General features: G+C 38.9%; 1 protein-coding gene across 3 annotated transcripts in view; it reads left to right on the forward strand.

Annotated features, from left to right (window-relative positions):
* smoc1 (SPARC related modular calcium binding 1) overlaps positions 1-20,803 on the forward strand; it is a 65,892-nt gene extending 45,089 nt beyond the window's left edge. For 2 of the 3 annotated variants that reach the window (XM_075448871.1, XM_075448873.1), the window contains exons 9-14: positions 538-730; positions 3,808-3,890; positions 6,890-6,995; positions 7,833-8,077; positions 8,748-8,781; positions 17,975-20,803. In XM_075448871.1, coding sequence (XP_075304986.1) covers positions 538-730; positions 3,808-3,890; positions 6,890-6,995; positions 7,833-8,077; positions 8,748-8,781; positions 17,975-18,014 — 701 coding nt within the window. In that variant the 3' untranslated portion in view covers positions 18,015-20,803. Of the gene's footprint in view, positions 1-537; positions 731-3,807; positions 3,891-6,889; positions 6,996-7,832; positions 8,078-8,747; positions 8,802-17,974 lie in introns of all 3 variants that reach the window. The other variant, XM_075448872.1, reaches the window with a different exon arrangement.
* Positions 20,804-21,946: the final 1,143 nt, after the last annotated feature.

Raw genomic sequence — 21,946 nt, forward strand, 5'->3', positions numbered from 1 at the left:
TTTTCTTCATAACACTCTTGAATGTAAATGAAAAATTGTTCAAGAGTGGTATAAGCACACTTCATCACCGTGGTGACAAGCTCAGCATGTGACTCTGTTGTATTTGGCTTAAGAGAGAGAAATGGGCTAAATGGATGTGAACGTAAATACAGTGTACAAGGCGTTGCAGGACTGAAGCCTGTTGTTGAACAGAAACCTATGAACGATTGTGGTGAAGATTTCCTAATACAAGCTGAGGAGGGGCTGGCAATGGTGTATTGGTTGTTGCGCTTTATACTGAAGTCAAACTGCTCAAAGAAGAGCCAAAGGTAAGCTGACTATAAACAGTGATCTACACTTGGAAGCATTCTGTAAACACATTTTGAGAACTTTAATTAAATAATGATGAACTACTAATCAGCCACTCAATCATCCCGTTTCACTTTTTCCATACACTGTCACATTGAATGTTATTACAGCTTATTTAAATGTGTTTTTCTCTGTGTCAGGTTGGCCAACTCTGTCTCTCTGCATTGAGTGTGTTTCTCCTGATTTTAGAGAAAGTTCCCTCTTGTGACCAGGAGAAACAGAATGCCCTAGAGGAGGCTCGGTCTAGTCCTCGCGAGGACATTTTCATCCCAGACTGTGGGCCTGGAGGTCTTTACAAAGCAGTCCAGTGCCACCAGTCCACAGGCTACTGCTGGTGTGTTCTGGTGGACACAGGACGGCCCATTCCTGGAACCTCCACAAGGTAATATCCTTTATCCTTTATCTGGTGGACACAGCAGAGAAAGAATCTTCTAAACCTCAGATGGACAACAACCCGTGATATATTACACTGTGTCACTATTTAGTTAATTGAGTTCATTGAGTATTATGGTCATTTGTTGATACACTGCTGCTGTACCCGCCTCAGCTTTTCAATCAGGTCGAGGTCTGGGCTTTGACTTGATCACTGGAACACCTTGATTCTTTTCTTTTTCAGATATTCTGTTGTAGATTTGCTGCTGTGTTTGGGATTACTGTCCTGCTGCATGACCCAGTTTCATTCAAGCTTTAGCTGTCAGACAGATAGCCTCACATTTGATTCTAAAATACTTTGGTATACAGAGGAGTGCATGGTTAACTCAATGACTGCAGGGTGTCCAGGTCATGTGGCTGCAGAACAAGCCTAAATCATCAGCCCTCCACCACAGTGCTTGACGGTTGGAATTAAAAGTTTGCTCTGTTTGTTTTTCACCAAACGTGCTGCTGTGCATTATGACCATATATCTCCACTTTGATCTTGTCTGTCTGAAGGACATTGTTCCAGAAGTCGTGTGGTTTGTTCAGATGTAACTTTACAAACCTAAGCTGTGCTGCCGTGTTCTTTTTAGAGAGGAGGGTTGTTCACGCTACACTTCTAAACAAACCAAACTTATTCTTTTTTACCAAAAGTCTTTTTTAATTGTAACGTCACAAACTTTAACATTTAACATCCTATCTGAGATGTAGCTCCTAGGTTTTTCTTTTTCAGTTTCTGAGGATTGCACAGTCTGGCTTGGGGATGAACTTGCTGGGACGTCCAGTCCTGGGAAGATTGGCACCCTCAAATGTTCTCCACTTGTGAATAAACGTTCACACTCTATAATGATGGACAATAAGTTAAGCTTTATGGTTATAAAATCTCCCAGATTGATGGGCAGCAACAATTGCTTCTCTGAGATCATTGCTGATGTTTTTCTCCTTTGGCATTGTGTTAACACACACCTGGATGCTCCAGACCAGCAAAGTACCAAAAAGTCTGCATTTATAGAAGTGCTCACACTTACTGATGATCATTTAATAAAGTTAATTTTATTATCAGCACCTGCCTGCTACTTATTCTAAGCAAGCGTAAAGTGTAGACTTTGTTTTTTTCACACTGCTTCTGCATTTTGGCTTCGTTGTTGTTGAATAAACAGTGACACAGTGGAATATGCCATGTGCTGTTGTTCATCTTATCTTATATTATATTTATATTTACCTAAATTCATATTTATATTTACCTAAATTATATTTACCTAAATTCAGGATCGTAACTGTAACAACATTGGTTTGCAACAATATTCAAAACCATCTGCTTAGTATTTCCTTCAAAGTACTCTGCGGTAGTTCATTTTAATGTGTAACGGAATTCATATTTAGCTGAGTGTACTGCCATGCTTTCAGATCAGTGAAGTTTTACAAAAGAAAATGTTGGACAAAGTAAAATTTTAAGCAAATGATGACACTAAAATGCAGCTCTTAGAATCTTAGAGACTTCTATTTGTACCAAATATAAGGGTGATCTTACCAAGAGATGTCTCCCTTAAAACCAGAAATGCAAACCTCATGGTTACAAAACTGAAAATTGATGGATCCCCAAATTTATTAATTTTCTTCCTTTGGGAAACATATATATTTGTACCAAATTCCATGGAAAATTAAACAGAAAAACAGCAATCCATCCAGTCACACCTCTACTTTCAGACCAGTCTACTCTTACCAGTTCACTTGGCAGACTGATTAGTTTCACTGCACTGATGAGAACATTGGTTAGCTAGGTATAAACACTCTGTCTCTGGCATGATTTTTGTTTTCAGTTCAGCTGCTTCTGTTTACTTTGCTTTTGGGAAATGGTGGAGACATATTTTTTTATTTTTTTGTTGTTGTTTTTTAAGCCTCATGTCAGAAGAATCTAGGTCCATGTTAGGTCATGATGTTCCCCACCACTGATGTTTTCATTGTGTAAGATGTTTTTGTTAAATTTGTGTTGAGAACACAAATATTACACTAGAGACACAGAAGTAGAGAAAGAGATGTCTGAATAAATGTAAGCATCCACTGATAAATAGACGGGATGTCATTCATTCTCCACAAGTTGGTTTATGTGTTACTAGTTTATGAGTTACAGATTTTTTCCAAACAAAGACAACTGTATTCAGTTAGAATACACAGCAGGTCCCGTTTGAAATAAATGAGATACCAGTGCTTGTTCTTCAAGTAACTGCGGATAAAAGTAAAGTATGACATCTTAAAATTGATCCAGTACTTTTTAGCCAAATTCTCATCTGTATTTCCAAGATATTGAATGAAAATATTAAGGTGATTATTTCATCACATAGAAATGTGTTCTACTTTGTCTCGTCCCAGTTTCTTTCCTCTGGGCAGCATTGTGCAGAGTCATGCATCAGACATCCTATCTTGGATCTGGGGCTTTGCAGACTGTGAAAGAAGAAACGACGACTTGCTGTTGCTTTTAAAAGAAAAGGGGAAAAAAAAACAAATGAGACACACATGGTCTGTTTTCCATTGCATTCAAGAACCACGGGTACAAAAGCCAGGAGAAAACGAGTCATGCCAGTTAATGCCAGTTAATGCCAGACAGTTTGTTGTGGATTTGTGCTTGTCAAGTTTCTCTTTCAGTTTAGCAATCATAAGAAGAAAGGTTAATTACCTTCAATAATTCCTTACACACAGAAGAATAAGGGCAAGAATAAAGGCAAAAGGTTGTACTTTCAAGACGTCAGACTTCCCCATGTACACATGGCATGCTGTGAAATGGATCAAAGGCAGTTCGGGATTCCATAACGGAGGCAGTCAAAATGATTTCTCCTGCAGCAAGTTCATGCAGGACAATTGCTTCAGAAGGATTAAGGTGTTTTTGTTTCGCTGAGTTTTAGTTCCACACCATGTTTGAAATCTTTTATTGTCTGTGACTGAGCAAATCTGTCAGCATGGACGATGTTCACCCTTGATTTCTCAGACACGTTCCTCCTTTCTCCGGCTTCTGTCTCATGCTGCCATGTCCTCATCCCCTTTTCACAGGTACAAGACACCGGAGTGTGACGGAACTGCACGATCTCGCATCACAGACACAGAAGACCCATTCCATGGCAGAGACCTGACAGGTTTCATTTACTTTTCACTGCTCTTAAATTCACTTTGGGGTTGGAATTACAGAAACTGTATTACATTTATTTTACGGTTTTGTTAAACATAAACAAAACATTTTTCTTATAATTTGTAGATTTTAAGTTTAATTTCTTAAAGTTTCAGAGCTTATCTGTCTGAAGGTACAGTGACACTAAATGCACTTGAACAGGTAATTTATCAATGGTGCAACAAGAGAGGAACTGGTGAGCAACCACATAGAAAAAACTTTAATAAGCCACCCCAAATTCTACAGCTGAAAACTTTTTTAATGTGGAGCAGTAGTGAACGTTTTGGTTTGCTTTAACATAACTTTGTACTTAGATCTGATATGAAGATGATGCAATGAGAGCAAGAAGTCAGCTTTATCAATGATATTAAACTATGTTTAACAGTAGATGTCTATATTATTTCCTGTGAATTTCTTGTGTTTAAAGGCAACATGAGTCCAGCCTATAATGGTGAACTTGACTTAACTGATGAAACCTTTTGAAAAAAAAAAGAGGTAGTTTATCTTATTTAACTGAATATCTATTGCAGTTAAATAAGATTTCCTTGCAACAAAGATCTCCTCCAAACCAAAGGTTGTAACCTACTTGTCTGTCGTTGTTACTGTTCACTTACTTTTGTTTCCCTGCCGTTTCCCCATCATTTAAGAAGGCATTGTAACTCTTATTTAATTCCCCATCTGGTGAGTTTACAGAGTCAAACATACTCCTGACTGTGAAGCAGATGTGTGGCATGTTTTATGGAAGGTGTGAGTGCTGTGAGTGTTGAGGGAGGCGGTGCTTTGGCTGTGGGGCGCTGAAGTTATTTTTATGTACTGTAGAAGGATGTTCTGAACCGCCACAACAAAGTTCATTATTTCATGGCCATCACATCAAGGCGGGGGAGTAAAGAATGCTTAAGAGGGTAGTCTATTAACATCGTGCAGCTTCAGGTACAATCTTAATGTACACAGAGTGTCACAATACCACCTCTGTGAGGAGTGGCATGTAAGAGCTCTCCCCCTGAGAAAGAGGATTGGGATTCCATTAACTTTATTCGGTTGATTGTATGTTGATCTGAATCCAAACTTTAAAACCCTGAGCTGAGAACAGGGAAGTGTGTTAGCTGTTGTCTGTTGTTAAATACATAGTGTCAAATTCAACTGTAAGATTTGAGATGTTTCTTTTTTTTCTTTGCATTCTTAAAGCTACACTTTACAAAATGAGAAACAGGGACTATGAAAGAATTTGAAAACATCAAATGACTGTACTGTGGTTTCTGTAAACTTCCAGACTCTCTAAGGAAAATGTGATCATCTGCTCACATCGGATCTTATATGCAGTATTTAGTTTGTGTGAAAAGGAAAAACAAAACAAAAAATCTATGGTGCCGCTAGCAAACATTTCTTTGTTTTTGTTTTAAGAGTTTCACAAGAGGAAAACTTGATTAAAAGTCTCACTTTAGTCACAATGGCACTATTAGTATTTTCTTTATCCCATTTGCACCATAAGGGGATCATTAGAATTAGAATTTTTCTTTTATGTGGAGTTGTGTAGTGTATTTATGGATCGTCAATCTTTTGCATGCAGTAGACAGCAGCCAGAGCGCTCTGTTTGGAGAGTGAGATGGATCTCTGACACGCGAACGTAGCTAAAAGTTACTCATGGCAGTCGTAAGAGGAGAACCTTTTTGGCCACCAAAAAACTTCATTGTGGTTTGAGCAAATGCTATATTGTGGTTTTTCTACACCACATCCCTTTTGCGTCAGGCAGTCACACAGACTGGGCGTAATACTGTCCATGTTACCATCATGTGGCAACAGTTGGTGGACTGCTGCACAAATGATCAGACGTACAGAAAATTTAGTGAAAAAGTACACAACTTTCGAACGTAAAGTGATGTATAAAAATATATAACTCTCACTCAAACTGCTATGAAATGTTTGATATTTGAGTTAACCTTTGGTTGGCTTACCCATTAGTTTCTGATTCTTAAAACTGAGAGTTATCTGGCAGCAGCCTCCTGAAGGTAAGACATAGACAAGTCAGAAAAAAAAGATAAATCAGTTCAATTAGCAATGTTTATTGCAACTTTATTGGGTTTTGAAGTCTTCAGAAAAGGAATAAGCCCAGAGCCTGACTGATGCTGCCAGAGGTCCTGCACCACACCATATCCTTGACACCTTGGCACATACAACGCAAAAGTTTGCGCTAACACTCCAATTTAACACTTGGATTAAGGCACAGCAAGGTGGTGCCTCTTCAAGCTTGTCACGTTGTAGGAAATACTTGGATTATTGGATTCACCTGGTCAGTCTGCACCTTCCACAGAACACCATGGAACAGCACAAAGAGAAAGAAAAGAATGGCATAGAGGACTGGGAGGCCACAAACGCTCAGAGGAGGAGGAAGAAGGGATCGACTGGGAAAGGTTGAGAGAAAGGAAAAAAAAGACAGAATGAGAAGATTAGTTTACTATGCAGCTGCGTTTGAAGTTTCCCTTTTAAGAGACACAATTAGGAGGGAAAAATTTGCACTGGTTTAGCATGCCATTAAAACCATACATCTGGGCAATTAAAAAGAGCTACCCAAGGTGTTCAGAATTGTGTCATAAAAGTTAACGGGTCTGCACTGCTCGACAGAGCTCTCTCATCACAGCACACTTCTGTCCAACCTCACGCCATGTGCCTCAGATCTGTTTTTCTCTTACAAAACATCCAAACTATCGCCTACACTGATAATATGTTCATGCAGTAATAATTCACCTGCATTTGGTTGTCAGCCATGTAACAGATACACTTTTTCTTCACACTCTGGACAGGGATTGAATGCATTTTTTAAGCACGTAACAGACGTTCTCTGTTTGAGATCTGTCATGCTGATTCACTGGTGTCGAGGCTTTAGAGGCACTTCAGCTTCACTGTGCCGTAATGGCCCAAATTACTGGTGGAAGGTAATTTTAGTGTACTTTTGTCTTTGATTTGTACCAGGCTGCCCAGAGGGGAAGAAAGTGGAATTCATTACAAGCTTGTTAGATGCCCTCACCACAGATATGGTGCAAGCCATAAACTCACCAGCCCCCTCTGGTGGTGGGAGGTAAGACACGACGCTTCTGACAGACTGACTTTTGCTTGAAAACTTTTAACACTTCGTATCACTGCGTGCTGTGTAGACCGTGCAGACCAAAGTGCAGACCGAGCAGTCCCCTGCTTCCGAGCAGCAAACACCGTACAGGCGCGGCTGTCGGCAAGTGGCAGCACGCAGTGATACGAAGGGAGAGAAAATAGCGCCAAGCGAGTGTGAGGTCTGACTTTTTCCTGAAGAACGATTTTGTGATGCAAATGTATTACTCTTTTGAACGCATATTGTTTTGAGAAGCAAAACGCTTTATTTTTTAAACCCCGGCCAACCAGCCGGACTACTTTTGTCAACGCCAAAACTAGGCTGGGACTCGGCTCACAGCAGGGGGTCAGTCAATGTTCATAAATGATATTGCTAGTATGGGATGTCATACAGCTTCATGTCAAAAGAGGCGAACTATCCCTTTAAGGCCCACCTTCCATCAGTGCTAAAACTGTGTATAGATGTGACTGAAGCTCGAATAAATTGTGCAAAGCAGAGAACCATTTTAAGATTATGCACATGACTCCCGACCTTTAATTAAAAAAAAGGTGTAATATCTGCATTAAAGCAAATAACTACAATAACTATTTCATTTGCACAGAGTTGTGTAATTCTATTCAATTAGAAATAAAGAAAAGGATCGCATCAAACACATCAAATGGCAGTGTGCCATGCAGGATTGAGAACTGCTGACTAGCAAATCTTACGTATTTGCAACAATTTATCTTTGCTTTATGTAAATGCTTAGTTTATTCTATTATGTATGAAGAGATGATGTTTTTGTCATATTTTTTTTCTGACCCTCACCAGGTTTGTGGAGCCTGACCCCAGTCACACTCTAGAGGAGAGAGTGGTGCACTGGTACTTTGCCCAGCTGGATAACAACGGTAGCCATGACATCAACAAGAAGGAACTAAAACCTTTCAAGAGGTACCTAAAGAAGAAGGCTAAACCGAAGAAATGCGCCCGCAAGTTCACCGACTACTGTGACCTGAATAAGGACAGGGGCATTTCCCTGCAAGAGCTGAAAGGCTGTCTGGGCGTCAGCAAGGAGGGTAAGAGAGGAAGCTGCGGAAGAATGGAGGAAGGAACGGTTAAGAATTGTTTAGTGGGCTCTTTTAATGAGGTCAAGACCCTGACTTTAAGGTCAGACCAGCTGGGAAAATCTGCATACAGTATTGTCTCAGCAACTCGACAGATGTAGGGTTGTTATTTATATGTTAAAATTGAGGATATCCAGCAATCAAGCTTAGAGCTATAATGACTGAATTCTCTTAAATATTATGATAATGATAATAAAAAGTAGAAATTGATTGAAATCCAAGTTTTCAGTAATATTTCTTTAGAGCCTCATAAATTAAAAAGCCAAGTCAGTTAATAATTTCAAGGAGAGGATGAAGTAACTGCAGTGCATGTGACAAACAGATGTGCTGGCAGTCAAATTAAGAATTCACTGCTTCACTCAACGCTCACGGTTGAATACTTTGTCAGACTGATTTATGAGTGTATCTTTGACACAGTCTGAGCTGCAATACTGTAAGTACTCATCATAGTCCACAGAGATTATTAACAATTGCCAAAAAGTCTAACAGAAGTCTACTGCCAGAAGTAATCCAGAAATCACAAACTGAAGAAGTTAGTGATTAATAGTGAAATAAAGATGCAAAATAAGAGGGACCTTCACATCTTTCAAGTTTAATCCTCGTTGTCTTTGTCCTTTTGTAGGTAGCTCAACGACAAGTGCCAACCAAGGGACAAGGCAAGGGACAAATTTGTTCAGTAAGGCAAACTAATGCTTTGACTAACCCTGCCTCTGGCTTTGAACTCTGTAGAGTGTTTATGGTGTAATAATCTAGTAACACACACACACACACACACACACATTGATGAAATGCCAGTCTAGAATAGTTAACATTAGTATCAGCAGTATTTAGTTGATATGCAAATCTATGTGTGATTTTTACAGTACAATCAACTTTTTTTAGCATATTCACAAAGAGTTCTTTTTATGCTAAAAGGCCAGTATTTTTAGAAAATATATATTTTTTGTTTTCGTTAATTCTCAGAAAATATTTCGTAATACAAACAACAAAGGGAAGATCACTAACTCCATAATGACAGGTAACAATGATACACAGGGCCCACATTTATTTATTGCTCCACATATTTGTGCTACTATTTTCTGAACCATCTTAACAGTCTTAACAATCCAAGTGGGATTTGTTGTCATGCCTTATCACCCTTGACGTGCTAGACAGTACAGTGTGCGCACCACTTTTTTGACAACACTGACAGGTGACATCAATGTTTTCTTCCCCTCAATAACTGAGTGAAGCAGCTCGTTCAAATATCAAAGATGACCTTGACATGAAAAGTGTCTCACCATCACATGCAGCAGCAACCACTTTGTTTTCAAAGTTCTGACTAGTTCTCACCAGGTCTCATCCAACACCAGCAACATTGTTAAGAACTTTGGTGTCTTTGGACTTTGGACACCTCCATTCTTCAGTGTAGCGGCAGAGCACTTGTTCAAAATCCTTTTAGCAAGGCAACCATCTGCACTTTTTTTTCTCCACATCTGACATTGCCTTTTAAACACAATCTGACATCGCTAACCGGGAACTCTTTTTGTTCTGTGACAACACTGCAAATGGAGCTCTGAAACATCTTCAGCCTGAAGAGATTTTGAATACAAGGCTAAATATTTAAGGCTTCCAGACTCAGGACCAATGTTTATCTAACATTCACATTTAGCAGAATATTATTAGCTATTAATATTAGTGTTCTACTGTAGACAAGTAGAAGTCCATATTATCTGTGGCCCATTTCGCACTTCTCAGAGAGTCTTTACTGCTATTTGTATCTATGTATGGTTCCCAAAAGGCATTTGTGGTCCGTCTTTATGAATAGACTTTGAAACAGTCATGTCAGTTCCCAAAATATTCTCAAGATAGTTGGAAGAGAAAGCCAAATATGCTTGACTGTGTTCTCCTCAAATGTACTGGGGTACACCAAATAAGCACATCTGGGAAACTGAAATGTGTTGTCTTTCTGCTTGAAAAATTACTTGTTTGCACACTTGCTGATAATTTTCTGATCGTAAACATTTCAGACTCTTTCACATTTTGACATCTTGTCCTGCTCCTCATTTTAGCTAAACAACAAAAACAGCAAGTCAACAGCAAGACAAAGAATCAACAAATACTTGAAAGGAAATTGATATTTTTGTTGATGGTCTCTCTTTTCATCTCACCCTTTCCCATGTTTCTGTCTTTCTGTCTTCGTAATATCTCTCGTTCAGTCTGTCGGGATCCCCCTTATGGAGTGATTACTGGTCCCACTGGCGCTGCTGATTCTGACCACTGGGCTGGTTCTGCGCCACATAGCACTGAGGTCATATGTTTACCCTGGCTCTGTCCTGCAGTGCCTTTGGCTCTTAGCGAGTGGAATGTCAGGGTTTTTCGGACGGGGGTCACAGCTGCCAGGATAAATAGCGGTGGTATTGGAGGAGCAGAGGAGGAGGCTTGACTGGTTGTTTTTGCTGTAGTCACTGAATCTATCACCTTCATGCTTAAGAGCTGGAGGTAAATGGCCTGACAGCTTTATACAGCTCCTTATGGTGCTGCTCAGGCACACTGAGCAAGTGAAGGCTGTGGAGAGAGTGAGGTATGAAACGAGAAAAGGAGAAACAGAAAGTTTGCTTGAAAGAAGCAGGGGCCTATAAGAACATATGGCTCCATTCTGCCTTGACTAAGATAGACAGCCATTCTGTTCAGGTATGCCCTGCTGTTCTTTAATGGCCTGGATCTCTTTAAGTCAAGCTGCCTTGACCAGGCATTAAATCTTATCTTGCCCTGTTGCAACTCTGGACCATCAGTGCTATGTTGTTGGATATACTTACAGTTTACAGAACGGGCTTTTTGGTGAAAGTTTGTGAGCATTTAAGGTAAAGTGAAGCACGTCTATATTAGGTTCCTCACTCTTGATACTGAACCCTACGTTGCCTTGATCGAGTCCATCAGTGTGTGATAATGAAAAGAAATATTGTGTGGCCGTTTTTTTGAATGGGTGAATTTGGCTTGCAGTGTAAAACTGCTTTAAGTGGTCAAAAAGACGAGGGAAGGGCAATATGAATGCAGTTAATTGACCATTTAACTGCAAAGGAACCATCTGAATACGTTGTTCGAGATGTGAGAGAAGGAGGCATTCACTCGTTGAAGAGTCTGGAAACCTCATTGTAGAGCCGGAGATTTACTGTGCAGACCCTTCTCACAGTCAGGCCACTGGTGAACAGAAGAAGTTCTGATGGGCCTTTGTTTCACTGTACTGAACGAAATACAGTCTTCTCTTTTAAAAGTCTTAATTCCACTTACAAACACTGTAAGGATAAACACATGTGGGTGTCAGAAATGCATTACCCCCACCCTAAAAATACAAGCCCACTGGTTTGGTAATGGTCATTTTAAAGCTTTGAGTGTTGGACATTACCCTGCTGGTGTTTTTTTCTTGTTTTAAAACTGGAGGTGACTGTATTTGGATAAGGGGGTAACACTGGAAAGTGAAACTTCAAAGATGATTGGATTAAAATGCATAGTTGAGGAAGATAAAGTACAACAACACGTTATATATGTTATATTGTATCATTGTTCATTCAACAAAAAACTAAGCCAAAATGCAGTAGCAGTGTGGAAGAAAAGGAAATAAGATGATCAGTGTCTCACATTGTTTTGGATTCATTTTGATGCACTGTTTCTTTGTGTTGTTGCTTCAGTCCATTAAGATCAGAGCATTCATTTATGCACAGCTTTCTTAAGATTCCAACACACCATTTCAATCTCAAATGGAGGTCAATACTTTGACTGGACCATTGCAACACCTGTTTCTTTTCTTTTTCAGCTTTTTCTGTATCATTAGCCCTCCACCGCCGTGCTCGACAGTTGGTATGAGAGGTTTCTGCTGATATTCTGTATTGGGTTTTCACCTAACATGATACCAAACATCTCCACCTTAGTCTCATCTGACCTAAGGACATTGTTCCAGAAGTCCTTTGGTTTGTTCAGATTTGCTGTGCTGGCGTGGTCTTTTTAGAGGACAATCCGTCCAAACAAGCCATACTTGTTAAGTCTTTTTCTAATTATACTGTCATGAACATTTAACATTTAAAATGCTAACTGAGGCCCGTGAAGTCTGACATGTAGCTCTTCCTTTATGGAAATGGCCTTGTGACTCTTCCCAGACTGAAGGGCAGCAACATTTTCATCTCTATCATTGCTTTTCTTTTCTCTGCATTGTGTTAACACACACCTGAATGCTCCAGACCAGCAAACTGACAAAACCTCTGCTTTTATAGAGCTGCTCACACTTGTTAATGACCAATTAGTCAAGTGCATTTGATTATCAGAACCTGGTTGCTACCATTAATCTCTATGAAAGAAGTGAGGGTGTGCTCTGTTTTTGTCCCACTACTTCTGCATTTTGGCTTAGCATGTGATCATATAAATCAGTAGAGCTGGCAATCCGTAGGGAAATAATGAGTGCTGCCGTCTCTTCAATAAAGTCTTTTGGAGGCTTTTTTCGTCTTACGGAGGCCTCCTCAAAATTCCAGTGCTGCTCCGTACACAAGGCTTGCACTGACAGAAACAGACTTGCACACAGCTTTATGCTTGCTTTGTGTGTCTTGTCTCCTGTGTTATGTCAAACTCTCCTCTCTTCCTCTGGTCTCCTTGTTTTTTTGCTCTCCTGTTTGTCCTGGCTGTGTCCAGCAATGAAAGGAGGGCATTATTAAGCTGGTCTGGCAGTGGGGCTGCAGGACCATTAGAGAGCTCAGGGTCTTGTGCTCTCAGAGCCAACAGCAATTACTCCACACCACTTGTGTTTTAATTGCTGTGACATTAGCTTGACACACTGCTGGACTGAAAGAAACAGCCCATCAGAGAGGACTGTGACAGCTAGGTAAGCATTTATTTTCTGTCATTGTTACTTGGAGGAGTTTGCTACAAAATCCTTACGTCATCCTTATGTGACTGTTTTCTGCAGATGACTCTGAAGTCAAAACCTGTGTATCTGTCCTGTTAGCCCAGTCCTTTCCACATTTACTGTCATATACCATGATTCCCAGCCCTTGAGCCAAATGTCTTTAATGGTAGGTCCCAGATGACTCAAGGCGTTTCACTGCTAGACAGGATCTGCTTTCAGCTCTTTGTCACAAGTGGGGCCAAGGTGTCCAGCGAGAGGCAGGGGAGGTTTGTGTTGTTAATGGTACAGACAGTATCCTCAATGACTAGGAAAAGAGGAAAGAGGACCATTCGCTGCTCTGGAGCCTGGTAATTGCAAAGGCGATTCATCAGAACAACTGTCGCTCAGCCCTGAACAACAGAGACATCTATCTCAGCTCGGTTGAAAGAGGCATTAGGAAATATTGTTGTACTGCTTATTTTACGGGTATAACATGTCACTGATGTTGCCAAGGTATAAAGGTTTATGACATAAAATCCTACTACTAACAGAACTCTACTTAAAAATCCATTATCATGAGACCAGACTGCCGTTGAGAACAGCTGGTCTGCATTTTTGAGATATCGTAACATTTAAATATCTCTATCTATCCATGATTTCCTTATACCATATTTTTCTTTATATCAATATCAGTTTCTTGCTCAGTGGATTGTCCAGTCCAGATGTCAGGGTTTTAGAATTTAATGATGTGAGCCAAAGTAAACCTTCTACATGACCAGAGGAAAGAGTATCATGAATTATATCATGTTTTTATTTCCCCACAGGTTGGACTGTATAATATTGATGTATTTCACTTTGTATGCAACAATAATCTAAGGGGTCATATAGTGAATAAAACATTTCTGCGCTTTGCAGTGTATATTTTGGTATTTGAAGTCTCTACCAATTCAAAACTCTGTTAGAATTTAAAAAACAAACAAACATAAACCTTGACACTTTTATGGGGGGAAATTGAAAATCTGCATAAACAAAGTGCCCCCCCCCAAAAAAAAATAAAAAATAAAAAATGAAAATTATCATCAACAGTTATACAGTTCACTTAACGTAGAAAAGAAACGAGCTAATAATGCTCTTCTAGTACTTTGTATAATATTTTACATCCTGTATAGGAAATCCAACTTCTAATAGGCATTCTTTAATTTCTCAGTTTGAAGTTGGAATATTCTGATTTCCTATTTTAGGAAAACATTTAATGTGGTCTAAATGTGGATTATCATTGAAATATAAGAAAGAGTCATGATTGATTTGCTTGGAAATCTGTATTCCTTTTGATTTATGTTATTATTGAACTAATGAAATGTTTTCAGCCAAACCTAAATGATTAAGAAATGAGAAAGTGAGTTTTGTCTTTCTGAGGGGATTATTTAAAGCTGCCGTCGGCAGATTTTCAAAATTCCGAGTCTAAAGTCGGAAAATTCGAACTGATACAACTTTCAGGTCCCTCCCCCTCTGTGGACGAGGTTGTGCACGTGAGTTCACACCAGTGTGCGCGCACACAAGCTGGGGAAGACGTGGTTGGTGACTTCTGCTCAGATAATAGATCAATAATAAACCTAATGTGATTGGTTAAAAACAGCCGGGAGCGCTCGATTTTTGCAGGCACGATTACAGGCTTTAGAGGGAGCTACAGAATTCGGAATTTTTCCTAAACAGCCTATTTAATATTCTACTTCCAGAATCCGATGACAGTTCAAGGTAATATGACTAAAAAAAAGTTGCCGACGGCAGCTTTAAGTGCAGTGCTGTATAGCAGCTTTTTACAAAAAAAAAAGTTTTTTTTTCTCAAGTACGCCAGTTGTTCTTAAATTTTCGAGCTAGAGTGGTGAACAACTCTCTGAAGCAGCAACCCACAGCTTGCCAAATATATTCAAGAAGGTCTATTGTCTTCCCTGACTATAAATCTTATGTTTGAGATAGACCCACAAGTTACTCTCACTATAATGAGGAGTAGGATTTGGGTCAGGTGATGAATGTGGCACTGTAATTACTCAGTCATCTTTGAGGTCTTGGATGAATGTGATGGAACCTTGTCCTGCATCAGGAACATGGCCTTCTTGAATGCCTCAGATGTTTTCTGTACTACCACTTGAGGACAGTATTTTCCAGAAAAATGTCTGGAAAAGGTAAAAAAAAAAAAATGCTGTTTTGAAGACATGTTTAATATGTGGAATACAAGACAGGTGTTGGTCAAAGATTACTCCAAGGTTCTTCAAAAGTCAGAGCCAAAGGAATTCTATTTAGAGTAACTAAATGATTGGATAATGACTGTCAGAAGTTTTTATAGCCCAAAACGGTGATCTCGGTTTTACCTTGATTCAAAAATAGAAAATTGCAGGTTATCCAAACCTCTCTGTCTTCCAGACAGACTTGTAACCTCTGCAACTGATTAGTTTTCTCAGGTTTTATTGATAAATAGAGCTGTGAATATCATCGGCATAACGATGGAAATGTATGTCATTTTCCTAATAACAATACCCAGAGGAAGCATGTATAGAGTGAACAGAATTGGCCCAAGTCCAGAACCTTGTGGAACACCAGATATACCTCTGGCATATGTGGAGGATACATCATTAATATGGAGGAAGTGGAATCTATCTGATGAATAGGACTTAAACCAGTCCAAAGCAGTAGCCTTGATTCCGATGAAATGATTAAGTCTTTTCAATAAGATGTTATGGTCAATAGCGTTGAATGCACGAGATCTGAAATCTGAAATGACAAGCACAGATATAAGACTTTTGTCTGAGGCAATGAGAAGGTCGTTTGTAACTTTGATCAGTACAGTTTCAGTACTGTGGAAACTCTTTATACAAACCATTATTTTGTAAATGGTTGGTAAGTTGTTTTAGTTTAGTTGTTTCAGTCTATTAAAAGGAGTTTAGAAATAAAACAACAATAAAAGTAAGATATGGGTCTATAATTGGCTAAGATATCAGGATCAAAAGTGGGATTTTTTTAAAAATGATTTAACAACAGCAGTTTTTAAAGCCTGTTGTACATAGGCGGTTAAAAAAGACAGATTAAGCTGGTCAAGTACAGACCCATATATTTGTTAGAAAAACATCTTGAAAGACTTTAGTTGGGACAGGGTCCAACAGACATGTTGATGATTTAGAAGCCCTGACGGTTGACTCAGTAAGATCAATGGGAGAGAAGCAATTTAAGTAAGAGTCAAAGAGTCTTCACTAATGTATAATGTCGCAGTATCAGACATTATTATCAGACATTTATTTGAATTTCCCCCATTGGGGGATAAATAAAGTATTTTTCTTTTCTATTCTATTTTATTCTATTGTATTCTATTCTATTAGAAATGTACCAGCTGTGCAATGACAGCGATCAATTGTTTCTCTGATTTTTGTTGGTACAAAATGGGATGACTCAAGACTGAGTTAGCTACATTGTGTTTTATAGACGGTAAAATAGACCACTCCTCTTTTTTTAACAAGGAATTGTTGATGTCACTTTCTGATGTCCATGTGAGACTTTAGTTGATAATCGTGTGTTTCGGTAAAGAGAAAGTTAGATTTGCTCACTATTGTAGCCAGTACAGCACGCTCATTGAAAATTAGCACGTCCACCTAGATGTATTGTTTCCATCAATGCTGACTGAAGCTGAAGCAGATAAATAACCGTGACTACTGCAGAGTCAGTTGATTGACTAAATACTAATTAAACGCTTTCCCATTTTACTCAAATTTTTTTTTTTACTAGTGTTAAAATGGCAACATGGCTTCCCTAAAATTAGTTTTAAAAGCTTTTGAAAATTGTTCAGATGTGCCAGCTTTGTGTTTGTGGTGCCTGGTCCTGTGGCCTCAATTACTTACATAGTTTTATGTTGTTTAAAGAGAAATAGTAAAACTGCTGTCACCTGGATCCTAATATTCCTCCTAAGACAAGTAAACAAGCTGCCATAATGTTGTATTTCATACTCATAAAGAACAGAGGAAAACGTCCACTACGTGATCTACTCATCTGGAATGTAAACAATTATTTACTGAGTTGTGGATGTGATGTATTTAAGTCTGAACAGAACACTTGGTAGTAAATATTTATTCAAAATCTACGGAAGCACTGACAGGCTGCACACCTGCACATCTCCACCCTCACACCCACAAACTGCAAACACACTTGCACGTAGGACCTCATGTAGGCCAGCAGAGTGTGCACATACTGCACATGCAACCTCATACAGAAAGACATTCTCCTACACTAACACAATCCAGTTTTGAACCCAACAAATTCAAATGGTTGCATACACACATTCAAATCGCTGCTAAACACACACCTTCACACACATTTTGAGCTGTAACAGGGCTCAGGATGACCTCTGCTTCTCTTTGACAGCCATCTGTAAGCAATCTAAGCTCTTTACCCATCTCTTTCTCTCCCAGGCCTCTCCCTCCCTTTCTTTCCTTCCCTCTTTCAGTCCCCCCTTCAGCCACTTGTCTGATTGATGAGCGAGCAGCACACTGTCCTGGGCAGTTTTGGCACGACTGCAACACAAAACACGACTCTAGAGACGTGTTTAGATAGCGCTTGGTTGTAACATAATGGAAGCACATGTTACAGTGCACGTGGACAAACTGTGTGTAGGTTGTGCACAGCTGCAGAACAGCTCATGATATTAAGTCACTGAATGTCTTCTTTTTTGTTTTTTACAAAATAAAATAGGCGACAGTTTAAATTATAAGCTGAACTAAAAACACTGGACAAAAAAACCTGAATAAAACAAAGGAAAGGTGTTTTTTTTGTTGTGTTAGAAACTAAATTACGTACATTTAATTGTGCGTGTTGGTCCTTTAAAGTGACTGACAAGTGCGTTGCTTTTTCTCAGGCAAAAGCTTTGTCTTCAAGCATTTGCTCGCTGGACACTGAAGCAAACGGGTAAAAACTTTTTCTCCCTCCTTCCTGTCTTGTCTCTCTGTCTGTTACAGTAGGTCGTCTGGTGTGAGACGAGAAGGGTCAAGAAGCTGAGACGAGAGCAGAGGGCACAGAGGGAAGGCATCTGTACGCTTGCTGACAGGAAAGAGAAAGATGGAGCATTAAAATAAAGAAGTTCCTGAGTTTAAAAAAAAAAAATTTTTTTGAAAAAGAAGACAGAAATACAAAAGCAAACAAAGTGGCGCCAAAATATTTGCACTTTCTCTTCCCTATGTTTGACATTTTATCTGTTTTTACATGTTCTTTTTCTCTTGAAGTGAGTGAAAAGTTCCAGGTAAGAATGAGAATATATTTGTAAAGAGATGACAACCACTGGAGGAGCATGTATGTGTATGTTACCACATCTTCCTGTATGTCCAGTCTGCTTTTTTTATTTGTTCTATCCTCATTGAACAATAACAGGCAATAATACACATTGCAAGGCTATTAGATGAAAATGACATGCCCCCTGCTACATACAGTGGCTCACAGGCCAGTGACAAATCTCAAAAGAAGAGCTTACAGTGAGTCACATTCAGTCCAAATGTTGCTCGATAAATACTTTTCAAAAAGAACAGATATGTCAGTGTGAACATACAAATTTTTAGTGACCAGCATGTTGTAATCAAACTGTGACCGAGGACTCCTATTTGTAAGATCAAATTTAGCTGTATGATTCTTCCTTGCACTGCACAAATCCTTCTAATTGCATTGATATTTTGCCTTAACAATCATCAGATGTTTATGTCCAAATGTGTTATCCTGTACAATAATTACCAGTATGGGATAATTAGCTGTAGGTTGTCACTTTACTTGGATAGTTTTTGTACTTTTTGTGCCACCTAAAACCTGTTCAAGACAGTTATGCTGTATTACAAAATATTTTTTCTCAGTTTTGGCAAATAAAAACATAAGAATCTTACTGATGGAAGACTTAAGAAAAAAAAAAGCTAAACAAACAGTGACTTTGAGAACCTAAAAGATGCTTACCGGTGCTTGTACAGCCACGTGTCCCCTTAGCATTAGTAGTGTTCTTACAGACTTTTTGAACCATTCACAGATGTGGCACAACTAAGATCCAATATCGCAGCTGCATTGATTAGTTTGTGAGAAAATAAAGGGTTGAGAAAGTCAAAAACCCTAGACACAATCCCAAAATATTGCCTTATAATGTTGTCAGTTGTGTCCTCATAAACATAGCTCATACAAAGTAACATTTTCATCTCAACTCTAAAATCCACTTCTGTTTTTAAGTCTGTCTTCAGTAAGTGTAATACTTTCCTGTTCAAGACCACAATACGGAAACTGTTTTTATTTTTTCACTTCATGTTTTTAGTCATTCACCCTTTTCTTTGGGTTTACTTGCTGTTTATGCATCAAAACTACTTGGTTAGGGTTAGGCACTAAAACTACTTGTTTAAATGTAGGATGCAAAACTACCTTGTTATGGTTAGGGTTAGGGTTAAACTACAGAAACATGAGCAAATCTCTGACCCTTTAATGGGGATTTTAGTTTTACATTAAAAAAAAAGGATAACAGTACAGAAAAGAGTTTTATTAGTACCAGAAAAAGTATGTACCACAGATGACTAAACCCAATTAGTAAATGGAGTAAAGTGTTTACATGGCTCAGTATGAGTGTGAAAATCAGCCCATTTCAGTTGTCATACCATGTTTAATCCAGTTATTGTAAGCAAGATGTGGCATTTACAAATGCCAGTTCATAGAATAAATATTGTACTCACCCCAGTAACATCAGAGGTTTCGTGCATGCAAATACAGTTACTGTCTTTCCTCCAACAGCTGATGTCAGTATTTATGAAACTCTAGCCACCACACATACTGAAGCTCAACCACCTTTTGTTAAACACTGCAGCAAGTCTATAAAAATGCCTTTGAGGGTGTCAGATTAATAGGAAAATGACTGAACAGGGAGGTAAATAAAATTTGGGAACAATTGAGTTTCAAAATAGGAGAATTGTGCTTTTGCTTTGAAGTCTGAATGCTTGAGTATTTGTTTTGAGTTGTGTATTTCCCAAGAGTCACTGCAATGATTCACAAACACGAGACAAAAACAAACAAAAAAAGTTTCTGCTGTAAATATGTACAATAACCTTTGTTTGTTTGTTTACTAAATCTCACTGTGGGGGCATTTGCATGTCCGTGTACTTCACTGTCATTCTGGCTTCTTGTATGAAAAAAAACAAACAAACAACATTATTTCTCTGTGTACATCATGTCAATCATTAGACTCGAACGGTAACTCATTCAAAAACATTGAAATGCTTGTATGGGACTGCATTTTATCTGCCCTGAAGACTGTTTATTTTATCCATGTTGGTTATTTTACTACTCCTGCTTGTGTTTTACAGTTTCTGTCTTCATCACTATACACCATCAAGAATGTATACAGTATCTGGTGCTTAATTCATTACAATCACAAGTCCAGTCGCGTCTAATTTTAACTGAATATTTATGCCAAGAATGAGAAAAGAAACCTGTCTTTCTCCTGAACGCCTGTTTCAATTCAGGCTTGAACACAAAGCTGGTGCGTGTCTGCTGAAGTGCTTCCAGACGCTGCAGATCTCACGCTAGATCTAAAACAACCCCACGGGCTGACAGTCGCTGCAAATCGTGATGGTTCATGTGTAGAGAAGAAAGGCTGCAGCTGACTGTCGCCCTGACAGTCTAAAAGCCTGAACTGTCTTGTGCCCCCTTCCCCGGCGGTATCATCAAGATCAACATGTTTTGAAATATTTCATATTCACTGCTGAAAATGAAATGTAGTGGAAAACAAATTACCGAGACGTGTCATTTCTGAATAAAGTTTGTTGATGTAAAACGATGTGGCTCGATGTACTGCTGTTTAGCCAAATTGCTTGTCCAATGCAGGCTGTACTGCAATTCTTGAGCTACAAAAACCTGGGGTAGAAAAAAAGCTCTACAATACAAGAAGGAACAAAAACAAGCTTCGCCTTTTTCCACGTGTGTATGAAGTGCATTTTTTTTTATCCAGCAGGAACTTACAACTGGGTCGTATCACTCTTTTGGGTGGCTCATGTTGGTTCTCTCCTGAACTGTGAGATAAATTCAAAGCAGCCTTAATGAGAAAAAGACTGATGCCCTACATTTACAACAGCAGAGAAACAAACATGCCAGCTATTTCTTACTTACTTAACATCTCTGACTGCTTGATAATCCTGCTGCAAAACAGCAAGAGAAACGGTTCAAGTGGTCCGAACACTGTTTCATACTAAATCTGTTTAACTTTGCTCAGTCTGGACAGTCAAAAGGGGTTTGAAGCTGTAACAGAAAACAAGGGTTCTGACGTGGGAAAAAAGAGTTTCACACTGACCCCAAATGGTTACAATGCTCCACTGCAGTTTGCAGCTTTTCCCACTCAATCATGTGCAGTAGCCTACTCCGCAAAAGTCTGAGCCCCTCATTTCTTTATATTTTGCTTCTTTCTTACTTCTTACACATTTTGTTAGTTGCATCTACAAAAAAATGCCAAAGATAACAACGTTTGACAGATAAAATATTGGAGGACAAAAAAAAAATCTCTAGCAGATAAACAGTATCTGAAAGTGAAGCCCATAAGAAAAAGGACACAGGACCTTCAATTGATACATCTACTTTTCTCCGAAGCCTCACCAGAATTGGTCTCCAAGGAGGGTGGCTGTCAAGATTTTTTGTTCAAATCCTCATCATTATGTACAGATTAAGTACAACGTTCAATGTCTACAGCTATCTTGGCTGGAAGTAAAAAACATGATGAAGGCTATGTCATGGCTCGGGACTGCACTGGGGATCTTGTCGAAATTGATAGAATATGAACACGGAAATGTACTCAAATATTTTAATCCACCATGTAATACCATCTGGAAACTATCTCAGTAGTAACAGCTTTATTTTCAACATGATCATGACTCAAAATATATGGTGAAAACAGAAAAAGCATTACCTGGATTGACAAACACAAAATG

Source organism: Odontesthes bonariensis, chromosome 17 (genome assembly GCF_027942865.1).
Source record: "Odontesthes bonariensis isolate fOdoBon6 chromosome 17, fOdoBon6.hap1, whole genome shotgun sequence".
NCBI classification, from domain to species: domain Eukaryota; kingdom Metazoa; phylum Chordata; class Actinopteri; order Atheriniformes; family Atherinopsidae; genus Odontesthes; species Odontesthes bonariensis.